The 19,504-nt window shown below is 39.5% G+C and overlaps 1 protein-coding gene across 1 annotated transcript in view; it reads right to left on the bottom strand.

Annotated features, from left to right (window-relative positions):
- Positions 1-19,504, bottom strand: part of LOC126236756 (DNA-directed RNA polymerase, mitochondrial) — a 295,970-nt gene that overhangs the window by 146,887 nt on the left and 129,579 nt on the right. Inside the window, exon 10 of the mRNA XM_049946296.1 lies at positions 7,513-7,601. Coding sequence (XP_049802253.1) covers positions 7,513-7,601 — 89 coding nt within the window. The remainder of the gene's footprint in view (positions 1-7,512; positions 7,602-19,504) is intronic.

Below are 19,504 nucleotides of genomic sequence, written 5' to 3'. Positions count from 1 at the left end.
AAGGAAAAGAAGAATGCAGTTCTACGGACATATCCACAGGATGAATGAAAACAGAATTTCAAAGCGAATTCTTAAAGTCATCAACTCAGGCAGGGGAAAAACAAATTGGATAAAAGAAGTTGAAGAGGACCTCAGACAAGCACACGATGCAGAAAATAGAACTGAATTCAGGAACATCATCAAAAAACATAAATTTGACACCACAACACAGAAGAGACCAGGATGCAAATGGACAGTGGCACAAAAGAAACAACACAGTGAACACATGAAGATAATTTGGGCTCAGAAAAAATATAAACAATCATCATAAAGGAATTCAAGTTCAAACGCTCTCTTTAAATGGGAATAATCGAAAATAATAATAATAACAATAACAATCCATTTGACATCTGCTACCAAAGAAATACCTCCTTTACATTTTATCACGCATCACTTTCTCTGGCTATAAGCATCTATGTTGCTCTCGGATGTTTTATGATGCCATCTATCCACCTTCCATTGGGTCTTGGTCTTGTCTTGGTCTTTCATCATCCTTTAAAATCCGATAATATGAACTATCCTTGGCCAAATGGTGTACCAAGGTAGTGACTTATATCCAGGCACTGGAATAACAACTGTTTGTTTATTGACCATGAACTAACTCAGTACAGCTTTAGAGAATGAAGGTCCACACATGAGTACAACTGAATGTCCATCTATGACAACGTGAAGTAGATGCTCACTATGACAAAGTCAATGAATATCTGTAGTGGTAATGTACAGGGAAGTGGTGTAGATGTGCAGCATTATGGTCCCAAGAGGCTGTGAGCTCATGGTCAATCAAGCAGCAGGTCCAATGAAGTAGGGCCTTCCAGGGCAGCTGATGGGTGTCCAGCGGCTGTGATCCAGGCAAAGGTGCAAGGCAGCACTGTGTGACAGCTAGCAGCATAGGTTTGAGGGCGCCTGGTGGTTGGTCTGGAGCTCAGAGCTGAACTGGCCATTGAGAGGCAGTGCAGCAACTTAAGCACCCATCAGTCAAAGTGTACAGGTGTAGTGCCAGATGAACATGTGACTGCATGGACAAAAGTGCAGCACTGTTTACTGCAACCTGCACATCACGTATCAGTGCAGACTGTGCTCCCAGATGCTGTGACGGCTGTAGAAGGCTTGGTGGTAAACAGCTCAGCGGCTCTTCTGTTGATGAACAACCTCCTGTGGTAAGGCAGGAGCCGTACCTGGCCCACAAAACATAACCATGAGTGCACTGGCCAAATATGCAGGGGTCTAGGCCTGCATATACAATATAAAAAATTTCTTTTGTCCATCAATCATCCATTTTCCTGGTTATATGACCCAACCACCTAAATTTCATTTTCGTTACAATCATAATTATTTATTTATTTCCATGTAGAATTGCTAGTCTCCCATCGGGTGTCTCCCTAAAGGATGGATAGGGGAATGCTCAACAGGTATAGTGGGTACCGAGGAAATAAAATACCCAGGATGGACCAAAACTAGAGGCTGCTGCTTTGTAGCATGATATTTGCTTATCAAAGACTATAAGCAAGTGAACTTTAAGAATAGATTACCTGGTCCCTCAGGTTAGAGGTGGTGCAGTGGGCCAACTCCTCACTCATGTGAAAAAGTTAAAATGCTAAAAAACGTAATTATATGCCTCAGAAAAATTGAAATCATGGGCAACAAACAGGCAAAGAAAAATGGAAAATGACATTAGGATACTCGAATGTGCATGGTATCTCCACAAAACTGAATAGATTAGCAACAGAAATTAACATGTTCAAAACAGATGTTGTACTCTCTGAAACCAAGAGAAAGACAAAGGAGAACAACAACTTGGTAATTATGTACATATTTGGAGTGGTGTGTCCAAAGTGGTAAGACCCAAAGCAGGAATCTCCATTATGATAAATAAAGCATGGAGAAAGAGAACCAAAATGTTGGAATTTATTAATGAACATTTTATTATGATTGAAATGACTATTTGCCAGGGAAGTTGTAATTATTGGTGTACATGTACTCATGAAAGATACAAGAGACCAGGAAAAAGATACTTTCAGGATAATCCTTGGGGAAACTGTGGAAAAAGTCCCAAGGAGGAAGGAACTGATTATCATGGGGGATATCAACGGAAGTGTAGGAATTAGAGAATCATGTACGACAGTGGGAAAATGCGGAGAGACAGAATGTAATGACAATGGAGAATGACTGATTTGTGAACAGTTTGATCCAAAAATTACCAACACATTTTTCAAACATAAGGACATTTAAAAATATACTTGGCAGCAGAATACTAGGAACTTCATTCTATAATAGATTATATCATCATTAGACACACAAGTAGATTCAAGGAAGCGGATGTTAGATCTTATAGAGGAGCCAAGTGTCGATCAAGCCCTTGTCTAGTACAAATGAAGAGTTTTTGGCCTTGTAAAACTGCAAAGAATGATATTAACAACACTAAAACGAATAGTGCTGAGAAAGTTCAAAATCTACAATTCAATATTGACAACTTACAAGATGAAAGTATATGAACATTCTTTGCTGCCAGAATGGAAAGGACACTGGAAGAATAATTTGAGGGAAGTACATAGGAAATATATGAATACATAAAAACCAATGTTATGAATATAGCAACAGAAGTGTTGAGCATAAGGGAAAACAACCACAGCCGTACAGCAGAATGGTGGTCGGAGGAAATAGAGGTGACAATTAAAGAAAAGAGGAACACATTTAAACCAGTGGTTGAATGATAAATCAGAAGCAACAACAACAGTCTACATGGAAAAGAAGAATGAAGTGATGGGGGGGGGGGGGGGGGGACACAAGTACAGCAAAGAATGAAGCATGGGAAAGGACATGTGCTAATGTCAATAGCAAACTAGGATTTGGGAGAGTGAATGAAGTGTGGTCAGTATTAGTGGGGCTTCAACAAGAGATGAAAGCCAAAACTGATCTTCGACTGATAACACCAAAGGAATGGGAAGAATATTTCTGGAAATGATTAAATGAGGATAGAGAAGAATATCTGGAGGAAGGAACAGTAGAAGGAAAGGAACAGGAAGGGTAGGAGGTACAAATTTTAGAAAGCAAGGTGAGAGAGGTACTAATAACAGGAAAGAATGGTAAATCACCTAGACCATGAAGTATCAATCTGGAGTTCTTAAAAAAATGGTGGTGATAAGATTGTGAAACTAATAAAACAGTAATTCAATAAAATGTTACATTGAGATTCAATATCCAAGGAAATGAAGATAGGATATATTAATACCATAATTAAGAAAGGGGATCACAAAACCTGCTTGAACTATTGAGGAATTTGTGTTATACGCACATTAATGAGAATCTTTGGGAAAATAATTAAAAATAAGCTGGAAATAAATTTTAAAACACAAGAAGAACAATGTGGCTTCACAGCCGGTAGATCATGTGTAGACAATTTTTTCACATTACAACGGATATTAGAGAAATGTAGGGGGGGGGGAATAAAAAATAAATAAAAATAAAAAAACATAGGATTAATTTTCATAGGTTTAGAAAAAGAATATGATATTGTCCCAAGAAAACTACTTTGTAGAGCATTATACATGGTGAACATAAAGGATCCTTTAATTAAAATAAAACAGGAAATATATAAAGACAACATATGTCAAGGAAAAATTGGTAATACACTTCCACAGAAATTTAAAACAACCAGGGAGTTGTTACAAGACTTCCCCTTACCACCAACATTATTTAAAATCTATATAGATGCAAATCTGAAGGTATAGTCTCATAAATGCAATGGGATGGGCCCAGAAATTAAAGATGGAGTTTATTTACATAACCTACTATTTGTTGATGATCAAGTAGTTATAGCACATGATAGGGGGGGGGGGGAGGAATGCAAATTACATGTTTAATCAGTTAACAATATAATACAGAAACTGCAGATTGAAGATTAATTATCAGAAAACAAATTACCTCACTAATAATCCAGTTGACTTATACATAGAGGGTATGAGAATTAAGACAGTCAATATTTTCTGTTGTTTGGGACCCATTTTTGTGATGGAGGGAAAATCAAAGGTAGAAATTAATAAAAGAATTAGCAGTGGAAGGAAGGTCACTGGAGTACCAAACTCAGTCTTATGGAGCAGACACATAATAAACTGAACCAAAAGAATTGTGTATAAAGCAATACTAGAGAGCATAGTTATGTATGGAGTGGAGACATGGACTACTAACCTGAAACATGTAAAAAAAAAAAACTAGAAGCAGTGGAAATGGGCTTCTGGAGAAGATCAGCAAGAATTTCTAAAAAACAGAAAATAAGAAATGATGAAATAATAAAGAGGATGGAAGTAAGAGAAAGAATACATGAGGTGATGGACAAAAGGAAGTTACAATGGTACGGGCATGTAAGAAGAATGAAGGAAGCCAGAATACAAAAAACAATCCTGGAATGGGAAACACGGAAAGAAGAGAAAGAGACGCCCTATGACCACCTGCCTCAAAATGTACAATTAAAAGGAGAAGAATTGGCACAGAGGAGGAAGATGTATAAGATCGAAACACCTGGAGGGACATCCTGAGGGGATAAATTAATATCTTATGTAACAGATGTATTAATTTCCAGGTATTTGTTATACTGGAGGAAAACGTTTGTATAGAGGAACATATCAATAAATAAAAATAAAAATAATTATTTCTTTGCCTTAAGCCTGTTCTTTGAGATGTTTGTTCTTTTTTTTAAAACTCTCATTACGGTTCCCACCAGGCATGTCTCTGCAATTCACTCCGCAACCCTCAGTTTTTTAATGATTTTCAGAATAAAAGTTCTCCTTTCAATGCCGTAAGTTAAAATTTGCAATACACACTGACTGTAAACTTTCAAACATGGTGTATTAAATTTTTTCAATTAACAGATGAAGCTCATCTGCACTAGAGGTAAACAGTAGTGCGGTAGGTAGCGTAATGGAATGTTAATCAAATGCAGTTAATGGTTTGTTAGTTCAAATCTCCTCAGTAAGATGTCTTCAGCAAGAGTAAGGTGGTTCTGGTATGTTCCATCAAGGCATATTCCTTTTTGTATTCTCAGTACAAGGACCTAAAAATTTCCTCTATTTGTCAATGAGAATAGTTTCCTTGAAATGGAATCCTAGCAACTGCCTCCTTTTTCAATCTGAATAACTATCTTGATGAAGCCTAATGTTAGTTGCAGCAGCAATGTATATTTTTCTTCATATAAGGTAACACAGCAACAAATTTACTAAAAGAAGGTGGCCATTTCCACTTTTACTGTAATAATAAAATAAAATGACTACAGCAAAAGTGCAAAATGTCACCTTCTTTTAACAATGTCTATATTCTTCAGGATGAACCAATGCCTTAGGATATCACATTCATGAGAAATGAGTACAAAATCTTGCTCAAAATCTATGACTCCCAAACACAGAGTAGTAATTCAACCTTACTGCTCCATTCTGTAATCAGTTCACAACTTGAAAATGACCCACTGTGTAATACTCAATTCCAAAACCACCTTTTTCTGTTGCATGGTTAAAATGTAATATCTGTCCTATGCACTAGGTGTGGGAATATTGAACATGCCATCACCCACCATCCATGGTGCCATCAACATGACAGAAGGTAAGAACTGATCAAAATGCAATGCACATAAAACATGAGTCACAATGAGAATTATGGTAGTTCCCATGAATTACATTCATTGGCTTAGCTAACCCGGAACCAAACTGTCACCTTTCAACCTTACCAGTAACTCTGTCATTTGCTTGCTTCATAAGAACAATGAAACTGTTGCCTTTCAACCCAACCTACAACTAGGGCTATGCTACAGATCAGTCAGTTACAACAGCCTACATAAATAAAAATACAAAAAAACGTATCTACCTGGATTTGGACATTGTATGACATTATCATATGCCACAATATAAAAGATGATGTTCAATCCATCCACTGGTGATAATTTTAGTATCCTGTGCACACTAAAATTATTACTAAACACATAGAAAAAACTGTTATACTTGCTCTTTGCTTCTGGTGGTGGCTGAGGACAGTGTAATGTACAATGTACAGTGGGACAACCTATTTTACACATACACAGAACCGAAGAAGAATAAGCATTAAATCTTCTAATTTACGGTTTTATACTTGAGTCACCAAACTAGGGTAGCGAGAGGTGAATGTACAATGTATATTCCTGTTTTTTTGCAAATATGTACATTGTACATTGTACATATTTGCAAAAAACTGGAATCGTGATAAAGCTGACAGAAGTTATATGATTGAACATTCTGGGTGTTAATATCTACATACGGATGTTCAGCAAATATTATGTAAGGGTATGGAAATTTAAAATGAAACTAGAAGTCTCTTATTAATGTCCTTTCCTCCCTCTGACTTTTATACTGCCCTTAATCTATGGTCATAAATATCACATTTCTTCATTTTTCTGTAAGTCTTCCTTTCTTTCTTACTTCTGAAGGATGATGAGTAGGATCCTGAAATGTAAGATTTCCATTCACATTTTCATACTATGGACAGCTTTCTTTTGTAATTTACACATACACAGAACCGAAGAAGAATAAGCATTAAATCTTCTAATTTACGGTTTTATACTTGAGTCACCAAACTAGGGTAGCGAGAGGTGAATGTACAATGTATATTCCTGTTTTTTTGCAAATATGTACATTGTACATTGTACATATTTGCAAAAAACTGGAATCGTGATAAAGCTGACAGAAGTTATATGATTGAACATTCTGGGTGTTAATATCTACATACGGATGTTCAGCAAATATTATGTAAGGGTATGGAAATTTAAAATGAAACTAGAAGTCTCTTATTAATGTCCTTTCCTCCCTCTGACTTTTATACTGCCCTTAATCTATGGTCATAAATATCACATTTCTTCATTTTTCTGTAAGTCTTCCTTTCTTTCTTACTTCTGAAGGATGATGAGTAGGATCCTGAAATGTAAGATTTCCATTCACATTTTCATACTATGGACAGCTTTCTTTTGTAATGGTCATTTCTAGAAAGTACAGCCTTTCATTTCCCAGCTATTGCTCAAATTAATTCTTTCAACTTCTTAAATAAAATATCTTCCTCTTCAATTGAATTTAAATACACCTTCTGATGACAGGTTACAACTGCATGTAAGATTTCAGCTTCAATCCAAATGTTTGGAGTCTTTTAGGCATGTTGCAGCAATTGAGCTATCTGAATTTACCTTAAATCTCAAATTAAATTCTATTTTAAATCACAAACTAACTCTCACTTACATTTCCTAAACCAACCAAAGGTCTCTCACACACAACCCATGAAGGTCCAGACCTATGCTGTATTTCTGCATCTTTTCCATTCTTGCTCTTTTATCCTGTATCCTGAATAAGAACTATATCCTAGTTTCTGCTGTTAACAAATAACGGTGTCTAAAATTATAATTACGACTAATTTCATTCTTACACATTTTTGGTAAAATAGCTTGCAGACGAAAATAACTTACTGTACCTTGCTCGCACTTGCTGTGCAATACCTTTATGCAAAACACTCAGTGTAGGACTGAAGGTCTCAGATCCTTCAGCAAGCTTCCGAATTTCCTATAAGAAATTGAAAATTACATGAGTAAACAATGTCTCATACTTGTCACACTGATGTCTCATCATATAATTCTATTCTGATAGTGATGATGATGATAGTAATAGTAATAATATTACTAATAATAATAATAATAATAATAATAATAATAATAATAATGTGGTGGTGGTGGTGGTGGTGGTGGTGGTGATGAAACGGGACAGTCAATGCCTCACCAATATTACAATTAAGTGGATAGTATTTGGGCATGTATGGTTTTCATTTCATTTACCATGAAATGCGCAGTACAGTACTACGTATTAGGTACTAACTGAAATGTAGTTTCATAATTCCAGCATAATTAAGACATTCCACTGAGGTTAATGTTATTTATTTGGACATATGAAAAGCTGTGCTGCAGTCCATAACAATATAATTATGGTAGTGAACACACAATTAAACTACAAAGTACAACAATGTAAAAACTAAGTAAGTAATTTTAGTGGCCAAAGGGCATATGTCAAACAAGACAGATCACCAGAACACTAAATTTAACAGTACAGTTTATTTACTATGACAAATGATTAAATAAAAAGCACAGTGCTGTGACTTTTGTGGTTAGTTTATACAAATAAACTATAATTTTTTAGTATACCAGACTACTAATTATTCGATAATCTGAAGTTTTATGCATAACCATGAACTATTTAATCAGCATACGATTTAAATTATATAAAAATAAAAGACTACATTACTTGACTGCAGCCAAGGTGGAATTATGGTTTTATCATTTTCACTTTAAATTTTATCTGTTTATTTATTTGAAACAAATGGTTTATGTCTTTTTTACATTATTATGCCTTGTTATTTTAAATTACTTTCAGTATTTCTGCACATTTTAAATGTTCCCATAAAATGTTAAGACAACACAGCTTCTGAATGATCAAAGTTAATTCATTCTAGGTGATACAGTAATCTGATTTTTTATTGATACTGACTGGTGTACACATTCCAGGAATTAAAGAAGATTAATAATTACAATAGTAAATACCTTTGATAAGAGTTAAACTGAAAGGGATAATCCGGTCAGGTTGGTGGTTTTGTTTTATATCTTTAGGATTTCCAGTGAGGTTGTACAACATTCTTAAGGGGGAGTTGAATAATAAATGCTGTGCATTACATCTATATCTACACTCCACAAATTGCCTTGCACTGTGTGGATGGGTATATTTCTGGCATCACTATCATTTCCCCCCCTTTTCTCTTCAGTTTACAGATGGTGGATGGGAAAAATCATTTTTCCTAAGCCTGCAGGTGCACTCTTTCTCTGATTTCTTCCATGATGGTCATTTCATGGGATCAATCTAGGAAAAACTAATATGTTGTTATGCCCTTTTGGGAATTTACACTCTCAGAATTTTAAGAGTAATACCATAGAACATGCAGAAATCTCCTCTTGTAGCATCTGCTGCTGGAATTTGATGGGCATCTCCACAATGTCCTTGCACTTGCTACACAAACCCATGACAAAATGTGTTGCTTTTATCTGGATTATCTATACGTCCTATAATTAACCCTAGCTGGTAAGAATCTTTTGCAGCTGAATTACATTTTCTTAAGTCACAGACTGGCACAAAAAAAATAATGCTAAAAAAGTAACCTTTCAGCCAAAATGCCTTCTTTTGACTTAGACATCTTACTTGTTTATAAGTCTTTTTGTTGTGCCTGCCTGTGACTCAAGATCTCCATTAACAGTCTATCCTTTCCATAATATTAACAATATAGGAAAAGACAGAGTGCTAGTTACCATCAAGAAGACATGTCAAATGTCAAGTTGCAGACAGGCACAATTAAAAGACTCTTACATATAACTTTCAGCCACAGCCTTCAGCAGTAAAAGAGAGACATACTCCATTCACACACACAAGCAAGCACACCTCAAGCGCACACGAGCACCAACTCTGGTAGCTTGGGCCAGAATGCAACTACCATGTGGGATGCCAGCAGCAATCTAGAGGAGTGAGGGGGGAGGGGGGGGGATAGTAGTGCACGGAAGGGGAGGGAGACGAACGCTGTCTGGTGGAGGGACTGGATTGCCAATCTGCGCAGTTCAGAAAAGCTGGTGGCGTTGGAAAAGATCCAGATGGCTTGCTTGGGTAGTGAAGCAGCCATTGAAATCAAGTGTGATATGTTCAGCTGCATGTTGTGCTGCAGGTTGGTCTACTTTGCTCTCGGCAACAGTTTGGCAGTGGCCATTTAACCCGGCGGACAGCTGACTGGTAGCTGTACAAATATAAAAAGCTGCATAATGATTGCAGCAGATGTGGTAAATGACATGGCTGCTTTCACAGGTGGCCTGGCCCTGATGGGGTAGGATAACACTGTGACAGGACTGGAATAGTGAGTGCTGGTTGGGTGGATTGGGCAGGTTTTGCACCTGGGTCTTCCACAGGGTTATGATACTTGTGACAAAGGGTTGGGATTGGGAGTGGCATAGAGATGGGCTAGGATGATGTCAAGGTTGGGTGGGTGACAGAACACCACTTCAGGAGGGGTGGGAAGTATCTCGAGTAGGATGTCCCTCATTTCAGGGCATGATGATAGATAATCAAAGCCCTTGCAAAGGATATTGTTCAGTTGTGACAGTCTGGGAAGGTACTGGGATATGAAGTGGACACTCGTTTGGGGCAGATTCTTGGGAGTGGTGGGAGAATTGGGAGTGTAAGGGGAAATGGCATGTGAGATCTGTTTGTGGACTAGGTATGTGTGATAGTGCATGTCAGTCAAGGCTTTGGTGAGACTCTCAGCGTACTGAGCAAGGGAGTTTTGTCACTGCAAATACGATATCCCTGGGTTACTATGCTGTAGGGGAGAGATTTTTGACGTTTTGCAACAGTTCATTGCCACACAGTTAGAAGAATATCAACCATGGATAATTTTCCAGCTAGATGGAGCGCACCCCCCCCCCCCCCCCCCCCCCACACACACACTGGGCTTTGATAGTGCATGATTTCCTGGGTGAAATATTTCTGGATCAGTGGATTGAAAGGAACGGTCCAACACCCTGGCCACCCCACTTTCCAGACATTACGCCCCTTGACTTTTTTTCTGGGGCTATATCAAGACAGTCTTCGTCACACCAGCTGCTGACATCAACTAACTGCGAACTGGAGGCTAGGATACAAGCTGCTGTGGGTACTGTGACAGAACATGTTACAAAACACCTGGCGGGAACTGGAATACCGCCTCGACATTCTCCAAGCTACCAAGTGAGAACATGTTGAGGTTTACTAACGGAAATGGTCTAAAAAAAATTAGTAGCACTACCCTATGTAATGGCATTGAATGTAAATTATTATGTCAAACGGTTATTCTATAATAAATTGTTATAATCGGAGTAAGACTTTGTGCTCACCCTGTATACTTTTACACCTGACAATTTTGTACCATTAAGAATGACAGGTTGAGTTCCATCCACTAAACAGTCCTCAGTCTAGTCAGAGTACTCCTCTGACATTCTGTAATCTCATATTTTGTTCAGTAGTTAATGTGGAACTATACTGAATGGCTTCTGGAAGTCAAGGAACACGACATCAACACCAACATCTGTACTGTAATTTAAATCCCTCTAAGTCAGATGGGCAAACAGAGCGAGCCGAGTTGCACACAACATATTTTTCCTAAATCCATGTTGATTCTTACACCAGGGTTGCCACAAGTTTCCCCAAGTGAAATTTCCTGATATTTCCCGGATTTCCAGACTAGTTTTAGCATCTTTCCCTGACAAATTTTGAGATCTCGTGGGTAAGTAGAAACGTAAGTTAACAAAAAAAATTGTAAGGACTTCTGTATTTCTCCCCCCTTCTGTTTTTTATTGCTTTAGGGCACAATAACAACTAGGGTCATATGCGCACATGTCAAAAGTGTGAAACACGAAGACAAAGAGAGGAGTTAAAAACGAGTACATGTCAATCCCCAATGACAGAAGAGAAGACATCTAAAAACAGGAACGTGGAGAAAGGTCTATAAAATATGCAATATAGAAACAGAGGACCAGAACTAAAAATTTGCCATATTGCTACAATGAATAAAAAGTAAAGCCCGGTCAACAGTCCACGGATTGTTTGCTAAAACAACCAATGACTCAGACAGCAAACGCAAACAGAAACATAACTGGTCAAAGAAAGGGTATTCCATCAGGAAATGGCAGACAGCTAAATGTTGGGCACAATGTGCACGAAGTGGTGGAGGAGCGCCACTTAACAAATAGCGATGTCTAAAAAGGCAGTGCCCAATAAGCAACTTCATTAAAATAACCTCCTCATGGCGGGAGGAATGAGAGAAGGTCATCCAAGCCGCTAGGAGAGGCTTAATAACCTGGAGCTTATGCCCATGAAGGGAGGACCAGTGGTGATGCCAAAGTCACACCACCTCCTGACAGATGGCAACACAGAGATCATCAGAGGGAATGTAAGAACTAGTGGGCTGAGGTACGAGAACTGCAGCCTGACAGCAGCTTCAGCAGCCTCGTTTCCTGTCAGACAGACATGACCAAGAACCCACATAAACATCACAGTGGTTCCATAGAGTGAGCAAGTGCAAGCTTTCCTGGACGCGTTGCCCTAAGGGATGGACAGTCTACAGTGCACAGAGGCATAGGATGGGTGGCCATGCACGGCAGACAAACGTCATCCATATCTGCTGAGAAGGAAGTCACAGCAGCAGGACAGCGGTAGTTCGGCAGCTTCTCCATACAGACTCTCAACTGGGCTAGTGTAAAAGTGCCAGTGGCCAAATGGATGCCATGATGGTCGATAGTATTGAGACAGCATAAGAGGCACGGATGTGCAGATGCATGAACCAACAGATGCGTAAACAAAGCACCCATAGTCTAGTTTCAAAAGCGCAAGGGAGCGGTACAAACGGTGGAATGTGGATCGAGCTGCACCCCCAGGAAGTGCCATTGAGGACACATAGGACATTGAGGGACCATGTACAGGGGGCTGCCAGGTAAAACATGTGGGAGGACCAAGGGTGTTTCCTATTGAGCAGGAATTTCGTAGCTTCAACGAATGGAAGAGTAACAGGCCCAAGAAGTAAATATGGTGGGAGAAACCAATTGCATGGCCAGAAGTTCATATGAGGTGCGATTGGGAAGTTTTAAGAATGGATCCACAACTGCTTACTGGTTTGGCGGGCAGATACATGGAGGGTGGGGAGTGAGTCATTGCCTTGTCCTTGAACGTCCTGTGACAGTAAACTGCATTTCCTTTATTTAGGTCATTGTGACAGCTGGTTGAGTGCAGGTCTGTTAGGGCTTGTTGCCGGATCCTGTCTGTGTGAAAATGGACGTAAAAACAGAGCAACGAGTTTGTGTGAAATTTTGTTTTAAAACTGGGAAATCAGCTTCTGAGACTTATGAACTATTAAAAACAGCTTTTGGAGATAATTGTATGAACCAGTCAAATGGTTTTGTCTGGTTCAATAGATTTAAAAATGGCCACGAATCATCTGGAGACAAACCATGGTCCGGCTATCCTTCCACCTCAAAAACGAATGAAAATGTTGTGAAAGTTCACAACTTAGTGCGCTCTGATCATAGACTTACAATTAGGGAGATGGGTGATAAACTTAATTTAAGTTTCTATGCAGTTCTGTCAATTTTAACTGAAGATCTGAACATGCGTTGAGTGTCCGCAAAATTCATTCCAATAGTGTTGTCAAGTGACCAGAGACAAAACCGACTTGAAGTGTGCCAAGAACTGATTAATAGGACAAAGAATGACCCACATTTGTTAAATAACAAAGTGCAGTCTTCGTAGTGGAAGACTCTAGGTTCACCACAACCGAAAAAAGCATGGCAAAGTCGGTCGAACGGGAAGACAATGTTGATGATTTTTTTCGATTCTACCAGTATTGTGCATCATGAGTTTACCCCTAGAGGACAGACAATTAACCACAAATACTACAAATGTGTTCTTGGGCTTTTGTGCGAAAAGGCCTGCATTGTGGAAAGACAGGAGTTGGGTGCTACACCATGACAAGGCTCCGGCTCATTGTGCCTTCTCCATCGTAGAATTTTTGACCGAATTCAAAATTCCTGTGCTTCCACAACTGCCATATTCCCCTGATTTGGCACCTGCGCGCTTCTACCTGTTCCTTAAATTGAAATTTTCACTGAAAGGGAAGCGATTTGACTCGATTAAAGACATCCAGGCAAATACGGAGGGCGTCCTTAACACACTTCAGAAAAAAGAAATTCCAGGAATGTTTCCAAAAGTGGTAACACCGTTGGAGTCTGTGTGTTCAGTCAGAAGGGGAATATTTTGAAGGAGATGCATTACAGTAGCATGTAAGTACCACCATTGTACAATTACAAGCCCATTCTTAAAACTTTCCAGTCACATCTCGTACAAACGGTTTTCTCAGTGGAAAAACGAAAGGCATTATCGATGCTGCATGAGTAAAGATGATCGAGACTTCATTGAAGAAGCTGCTCAATGCGACAGGTCCATGAAGAACTGCAATAGAGGGCAAAATCATCAACAAAAAGGGAGCCCGTGATGCCCGGAGGGAGACAGGCCATTATAGGGTTAATGGCGATAGCAAAGAGGATGACACTCTGGACGGAACCCTGAGGCACACCGTTTTCCTGGATAAAAGTGTCCAACAAGGCAGTACCCACACGTACATTGAAAACTCGGTCTTTTAAAAGTTCCTCAAGGAAACATGGCAGGCGGGCATGGAAGCCCCACATTAGGGAGTATGGAGAATACCAGTCCTCCAGCAGGTGTCTTAGGCTTTCCCCAAATCAAAAAACAAGGCCACGGTCTGGGATTTCCACAGAAAACAATTCATGACATGGGTGGACAAAGTAACAAGATAGTCAACTGCAGAATGACGTGCTCAAAATCCGTGTTGTACAGTGGTTAGTAAATTGTGAGACTCGAGCCACCATACCAGCTGGGCATGAATCATAAATTCCATCACCTTGCAAACACAGCTGGTGAGAGAGATGGAGCGGTAGCTAGAAGGAAGGTGTTTGTCCTTACTGGGCTTAGGTATGGGTATGACACTGGCTTCACGCCAGCATCTGGGAAACTTGCCTTCTGCCCATATGTGCTTGTATGTATTAAGCGGAAAGTGCTTGCCTGCAAGCAAAACATGCTGCAAAATCTGAATGCGAACAACGTCTGGCCCTAGGGCTGAGGATCTGGATGAAGTGACTGCATGATCTAGCTCCCTATAGTAAAGGTGGCATTGTAACACTCATGATTCTGAGAAGAGAAGGGTATCGCCCGAGCCTTCTCCACTCGTTTCCAATGGAGAAAGGCTGGGTGATAGTGGGAGGAGCTCAAAATTTCCGCAAAATGGTGGCCCAAGGTGTTGTAGATAGCAATAGGGTCCATGATGACATCGTCTGCTGCTGTCAGGCTGGAACCTCTCTGGGAGATACCACCTTGGCGAAGCACTGTCCGTGCGGGTGGAGAGGCTTGCGTATCCGTGTGAAGTTGAGGGCTATGTTGAAGGTAGAGGACCTACTGCAGGAAAGGCCTTAGCTGATGGATCAGACTAAGAGTTTCCCACAATGTCCTGTCTTCCTTATCCACTCCTATTCCTTACCCAATTTCCTTTCCCAACCTAACGTGTGATGTCATCCATGCCAAAGGGTGCGTGGCACATGGGAAGATGTGTCACAAACGAAGACTCAGGGATACCAGGCAACCTCCCTGAGTAAGCAGCCTTACACAGCACAGGGTGTCCATAGTGTGGACCATATTGATCCCCAAATCTCGTAGGACCCAGATGGACATGACAGACGAAAATAAATTAAAGCAAACTGAGACCTCTGATACCCAAACATCGGGGTCAGGACCGATGGAATGCATTTCCACTACTGAATCAAGGTCTAGGCCTGAGCAAGAAGTGGGAATTGTAAGTGAGAAGTTGGACCAGATCATCATTAAAGCCTTGTCTGGGGCCCAGAGGAGAAAGCTTCTCAGGGAACAGAAACACAAGGAAGGAAAAGAATGGCTTCCCAAACAAAAGTGGAGGGAATTAAAAGGGCTTGAGCTCAAGACCACCAAGAAAAAACTGGCTCAGGTTGAAGGGGATACGCAGACCCCCACAACGTCGGAGACAGGTCACAAGGAAAAAGCCGAGGCAAGAAATAGGGAAACAGACCTATAGTACTGCAGTCTCAGTTTTTAAGATGGCAGTTATCCAAGAAGGCTATCCACTAGTAGGCACCACCTCGCAGCAGGAGCTCGTACAGATGGCCCTCTTTGAAAAGATTGCGGGCGAAAGGGGGGGGGCATACCGGGCCAGGACCCAATTTCAGGAAGATTTATCTACCTCGTGGTGCCCTCATTTTGGTCTGTGAGGGGGTGCATACGCTGGACTGGCTCAAGGACAAGGTGCCCACGATATCCCCATGGGAGGACATGTAGCTGCTGGTTAAGACAGCAGGTGAGCTTCTTCAGACTGCAAAGGTATCAATATCGGTACCAAAGATCCTTAAGGATGTCTCTCCAAAGACTCTGTTCAAGAAAATAGGGATCCAGAACCCATAAGTCTCAACAGAGGATTGGAGGGTAGTCAACCAGAAGGTTGTACCGGAAGGACGAACCCTGATGGTGGAGGTTGGTGAGAAGGCGATGCGAGAGCTAGACCTGAAATTGTTTTTAGGGTTGTCGCAGGTCGCTGTCAGGGTAATCAGAGATCTCAAAGACAATGATGGCAGCAAGACAGATACATGAGGTACTGCAGATCAATCTGCAGCACAGTAAAGGGGCCACTGCTGCCCTTAGCAGTTGCCTGGGGAGACAGGAAGTGGACGTGGCCCTGATACAAGAATCCTACTTATATAAAGGGGGTGCACTGGGCCTCGGTGGCACTGGAGATAACTGATTTATGCTAGAAGTCTAAGAAACTCCAGAACATGCATCTGTGTGAGAAATGAAATTTCTTTCATGCCAATTATGGATTTCTGTTCCAGGGACCTGGTGACCATCAGGATGCATCAACGTGAGGAAGGTATCGTGAGGGAAATTGTTTTGGCCTCAGCACACCTTACTTATGAAAACAGCTCTCCTCCTCCTTTCAAGGTGAAGAGACTGACAGAAGCTTGCCATTGGCAAGGCAACCAACTGTTGATTGGACGTGATGCTGATGCCCACAACTTAGTGTGGGGCAGCAAGGACACCAACAGTAGAGGTGAGTACCGTCTTGAATTTCTCTTGTCTAACAACTTCGAAGTCCTGAATAGGGGTGACAAACCTACATTTAGGAATAGCAGAAGGGAAGAAGTAATTGACATAACCTTTGGTTCCATGATGATGGGCAGCTATGACAAACAATGACGTGGCGTTACAGCCATCCTCATTGGAGCACATATATTATAAAGTAGTAGTAGTAGTAGTAGTAGTAGTAGTAGCTTTATTCATCCATAGATCTCTTTTTACAAGGATATAGAGCATGCCAAAGTATTTACAAATTTAGATCAATTTAAAATAAGCTAATTCGTATACACATATATTTACAGACTTCTAGTTAGAGACAGTCATTAGATTTACACCTGGTATGCAATACTTTTTTTACAAATAACTTATTAAATAATGTAATGCCACATTGTTCACTCATATCTCACTATCAGTCACTGCACACACAATACACACATTGTTTCATAACAGTTCACTCACTACACACTCACTCCCCCCCCACTCTCTCTCTCTCTCTCTCACACACACACACACACACTGGTGATCTCTGGGCCATTTTCTGTACTGCAACTTCCCATTTGCTATCCTGAAAAACTGAGTCAGTATCCTTCCATAATGAGGAAGAGATGTTAGTACTGTGCTATGCATAGTTTGGGGGTAAGTATTTCTAGAATGGAAAAAAACATAAACTGAAGGTGTTATGTGCAATGCTGGATATCGTATAATCATTATTATTATTATTTATTTGTATAACATTTTTTTATGAAACCCCTACTCTGTTTTAGTTAAGTTATCCTTCAATGTATAAAATGTATTGCGTAACAGGCACTTTTTAGCTGACTTTTTAAGTAAGTGTATTTTTGCAATTTCTTTAATCTCTTTTGGTAATTTATTGTATAGTTTTACTCCTTGGTAGAAAATGTTGTTTTGAATTTTGTGTTTATTTTTTCTTGCTAAATGTAAGTTGAGTCTATCACTTGTTGCATGCCCATGGACAGAGCTGTTTGTGCAGTATTTAACAACGTTATTTTTTATGTGTACAGCTGACTGGTAAATGTATTCACTTGGAGCAGTTAAAATACACAGTGTTCTGAACAGATCATTACAATGAGCTTGACTAGTATTTTTGGTTATTATTCATGTGGCTCTTTTCTGGAGTTTGAAAATTGTGTTCATATTTTGTCCATCTGTTCCCCAAAAAAGAATGCCACAGTTCAGAACTGAGTGTACATATGAATAATATGTAACTAAAAGACACTGCATGTTACACACTGATGATAAGATTCTAAGGGCATAACATGCTGAAGACATTCTGTTTGCAAGTACCTTTGTGTGTTTTTGCAAGTACCTTTGTGTGTTCACACAACTTCAACTGAGAATCAATATTCACTCCTAGAAATTTTGCATTTGTTACACAGTCTATAGAGGTGCCATCTACATTTAATTCAACATTGTCATTTTTCCTCTTCAAACTGAAATTCATGGCATTATACGTACAATGTCACTTTATTGCTTATTGACCAATCATAAACTTCCTTGAGAGTTTCATTTGCTTTCTCTGCAAGGAGTTATCTTGTTTTCTCAGTGACTATAATATTGCTGTCATCAGCAAAGAGGATTTTTTCACCATGAGTAACACTACTGGAAAAGTCATTGATGTATATCAGGAACAGTATTGGTCCTAATATGCTACCTTGTGGACCCCCTATATTAATGTATTTCAATTCTGGTAAGTGTTTTACTAAATGTTTACATCTATTTGAAGTATGTGTTATCTCTACTCTACCCTATCTGTTAGGTATGATCGAAACCAGTCATTAGCTACCCCTCTTATTCCTAATGCTTCTAATTTATTTAATAGAATCTCGTGGTCAACTGTATCAAATGCCTTAGAAAGATTCAAAAATATGCCTGTGACACACTCATCTTTATCAAGAGCATCAAGTACAACTTCTGTGAATTCTACTATGGCTGACTCCGTATTTTTGCCACTTCGGAAACCAGACTGTGATTCACTTATTTATTCAGGCAATTCATTAATCTGTGTTTCATAATTGCTTCTATTATTTTTGAGAATGCTGACAGCAGGGAAATGGGCCAGTAATTTTCTATGTCTTCTGCATTACCTTTCTTAAGCAAAGGTACAACTCTTGCCTGTTTTAACTGCTCTGAAAATGTCCTTGATGAGAAGGATTCCTTTATTATATTTGTTAAGGGGCCTTGTATAATCCCTAATCTGTTTCAGTACACACATTGGTACTTCATCTAAGCCTACTGACTTTTTATTTTTTAGTTTTTGAACAGTTTTTTTGACTTCATTCTCTGTGGTTGGAAGTAACATCATTGTATTTAGTGCAACATTATTTACAGGTGTTATATTTGTTGTGGGGAATTTTTGCTGTAACTCCTCTGCAATACTTGAAAAATGCTCGTTTACATAGTTTGCTAAGTGTTGTGGATCGTTTATCCCCCTCCCTTAGCAGTATGTTATTCTGCATTTGTTTGCCTCTCCCCGTTTCCTTTTTTTTAACATCCCAGACTGCTTTGTTTTATTCTCTGCATTATATTATATTTTGTCATTAAATGACTTTTTTTGCAGCAAATCAGCACCTTCCTATAGATCTTTTTGTATCTATGATAGAAATTTAAGAATTCTGCATCATTGTGAATCTTTTTCATGGAACTGAGGTGTTTAAGTGTTTGGG

The sequence above is a fragment of the Schistocerca nitens genome, chromosome 2, assembly GCF_023898315.1.
Source record: "Schistocerca nitens isolate TAMUIC-IGC-003100 chromosome 2, iqSchNite1.1, whole genome shotgun sequence".
NCBI lineage: Eukaryota > Metazoa > Arthropoda > Insecta > Orthoptera > Acrididae > Schistocerca > Schistocerca nitens.
This window is presented reverse-complemented; position numbering and strand designations above follow the sequence as displayed.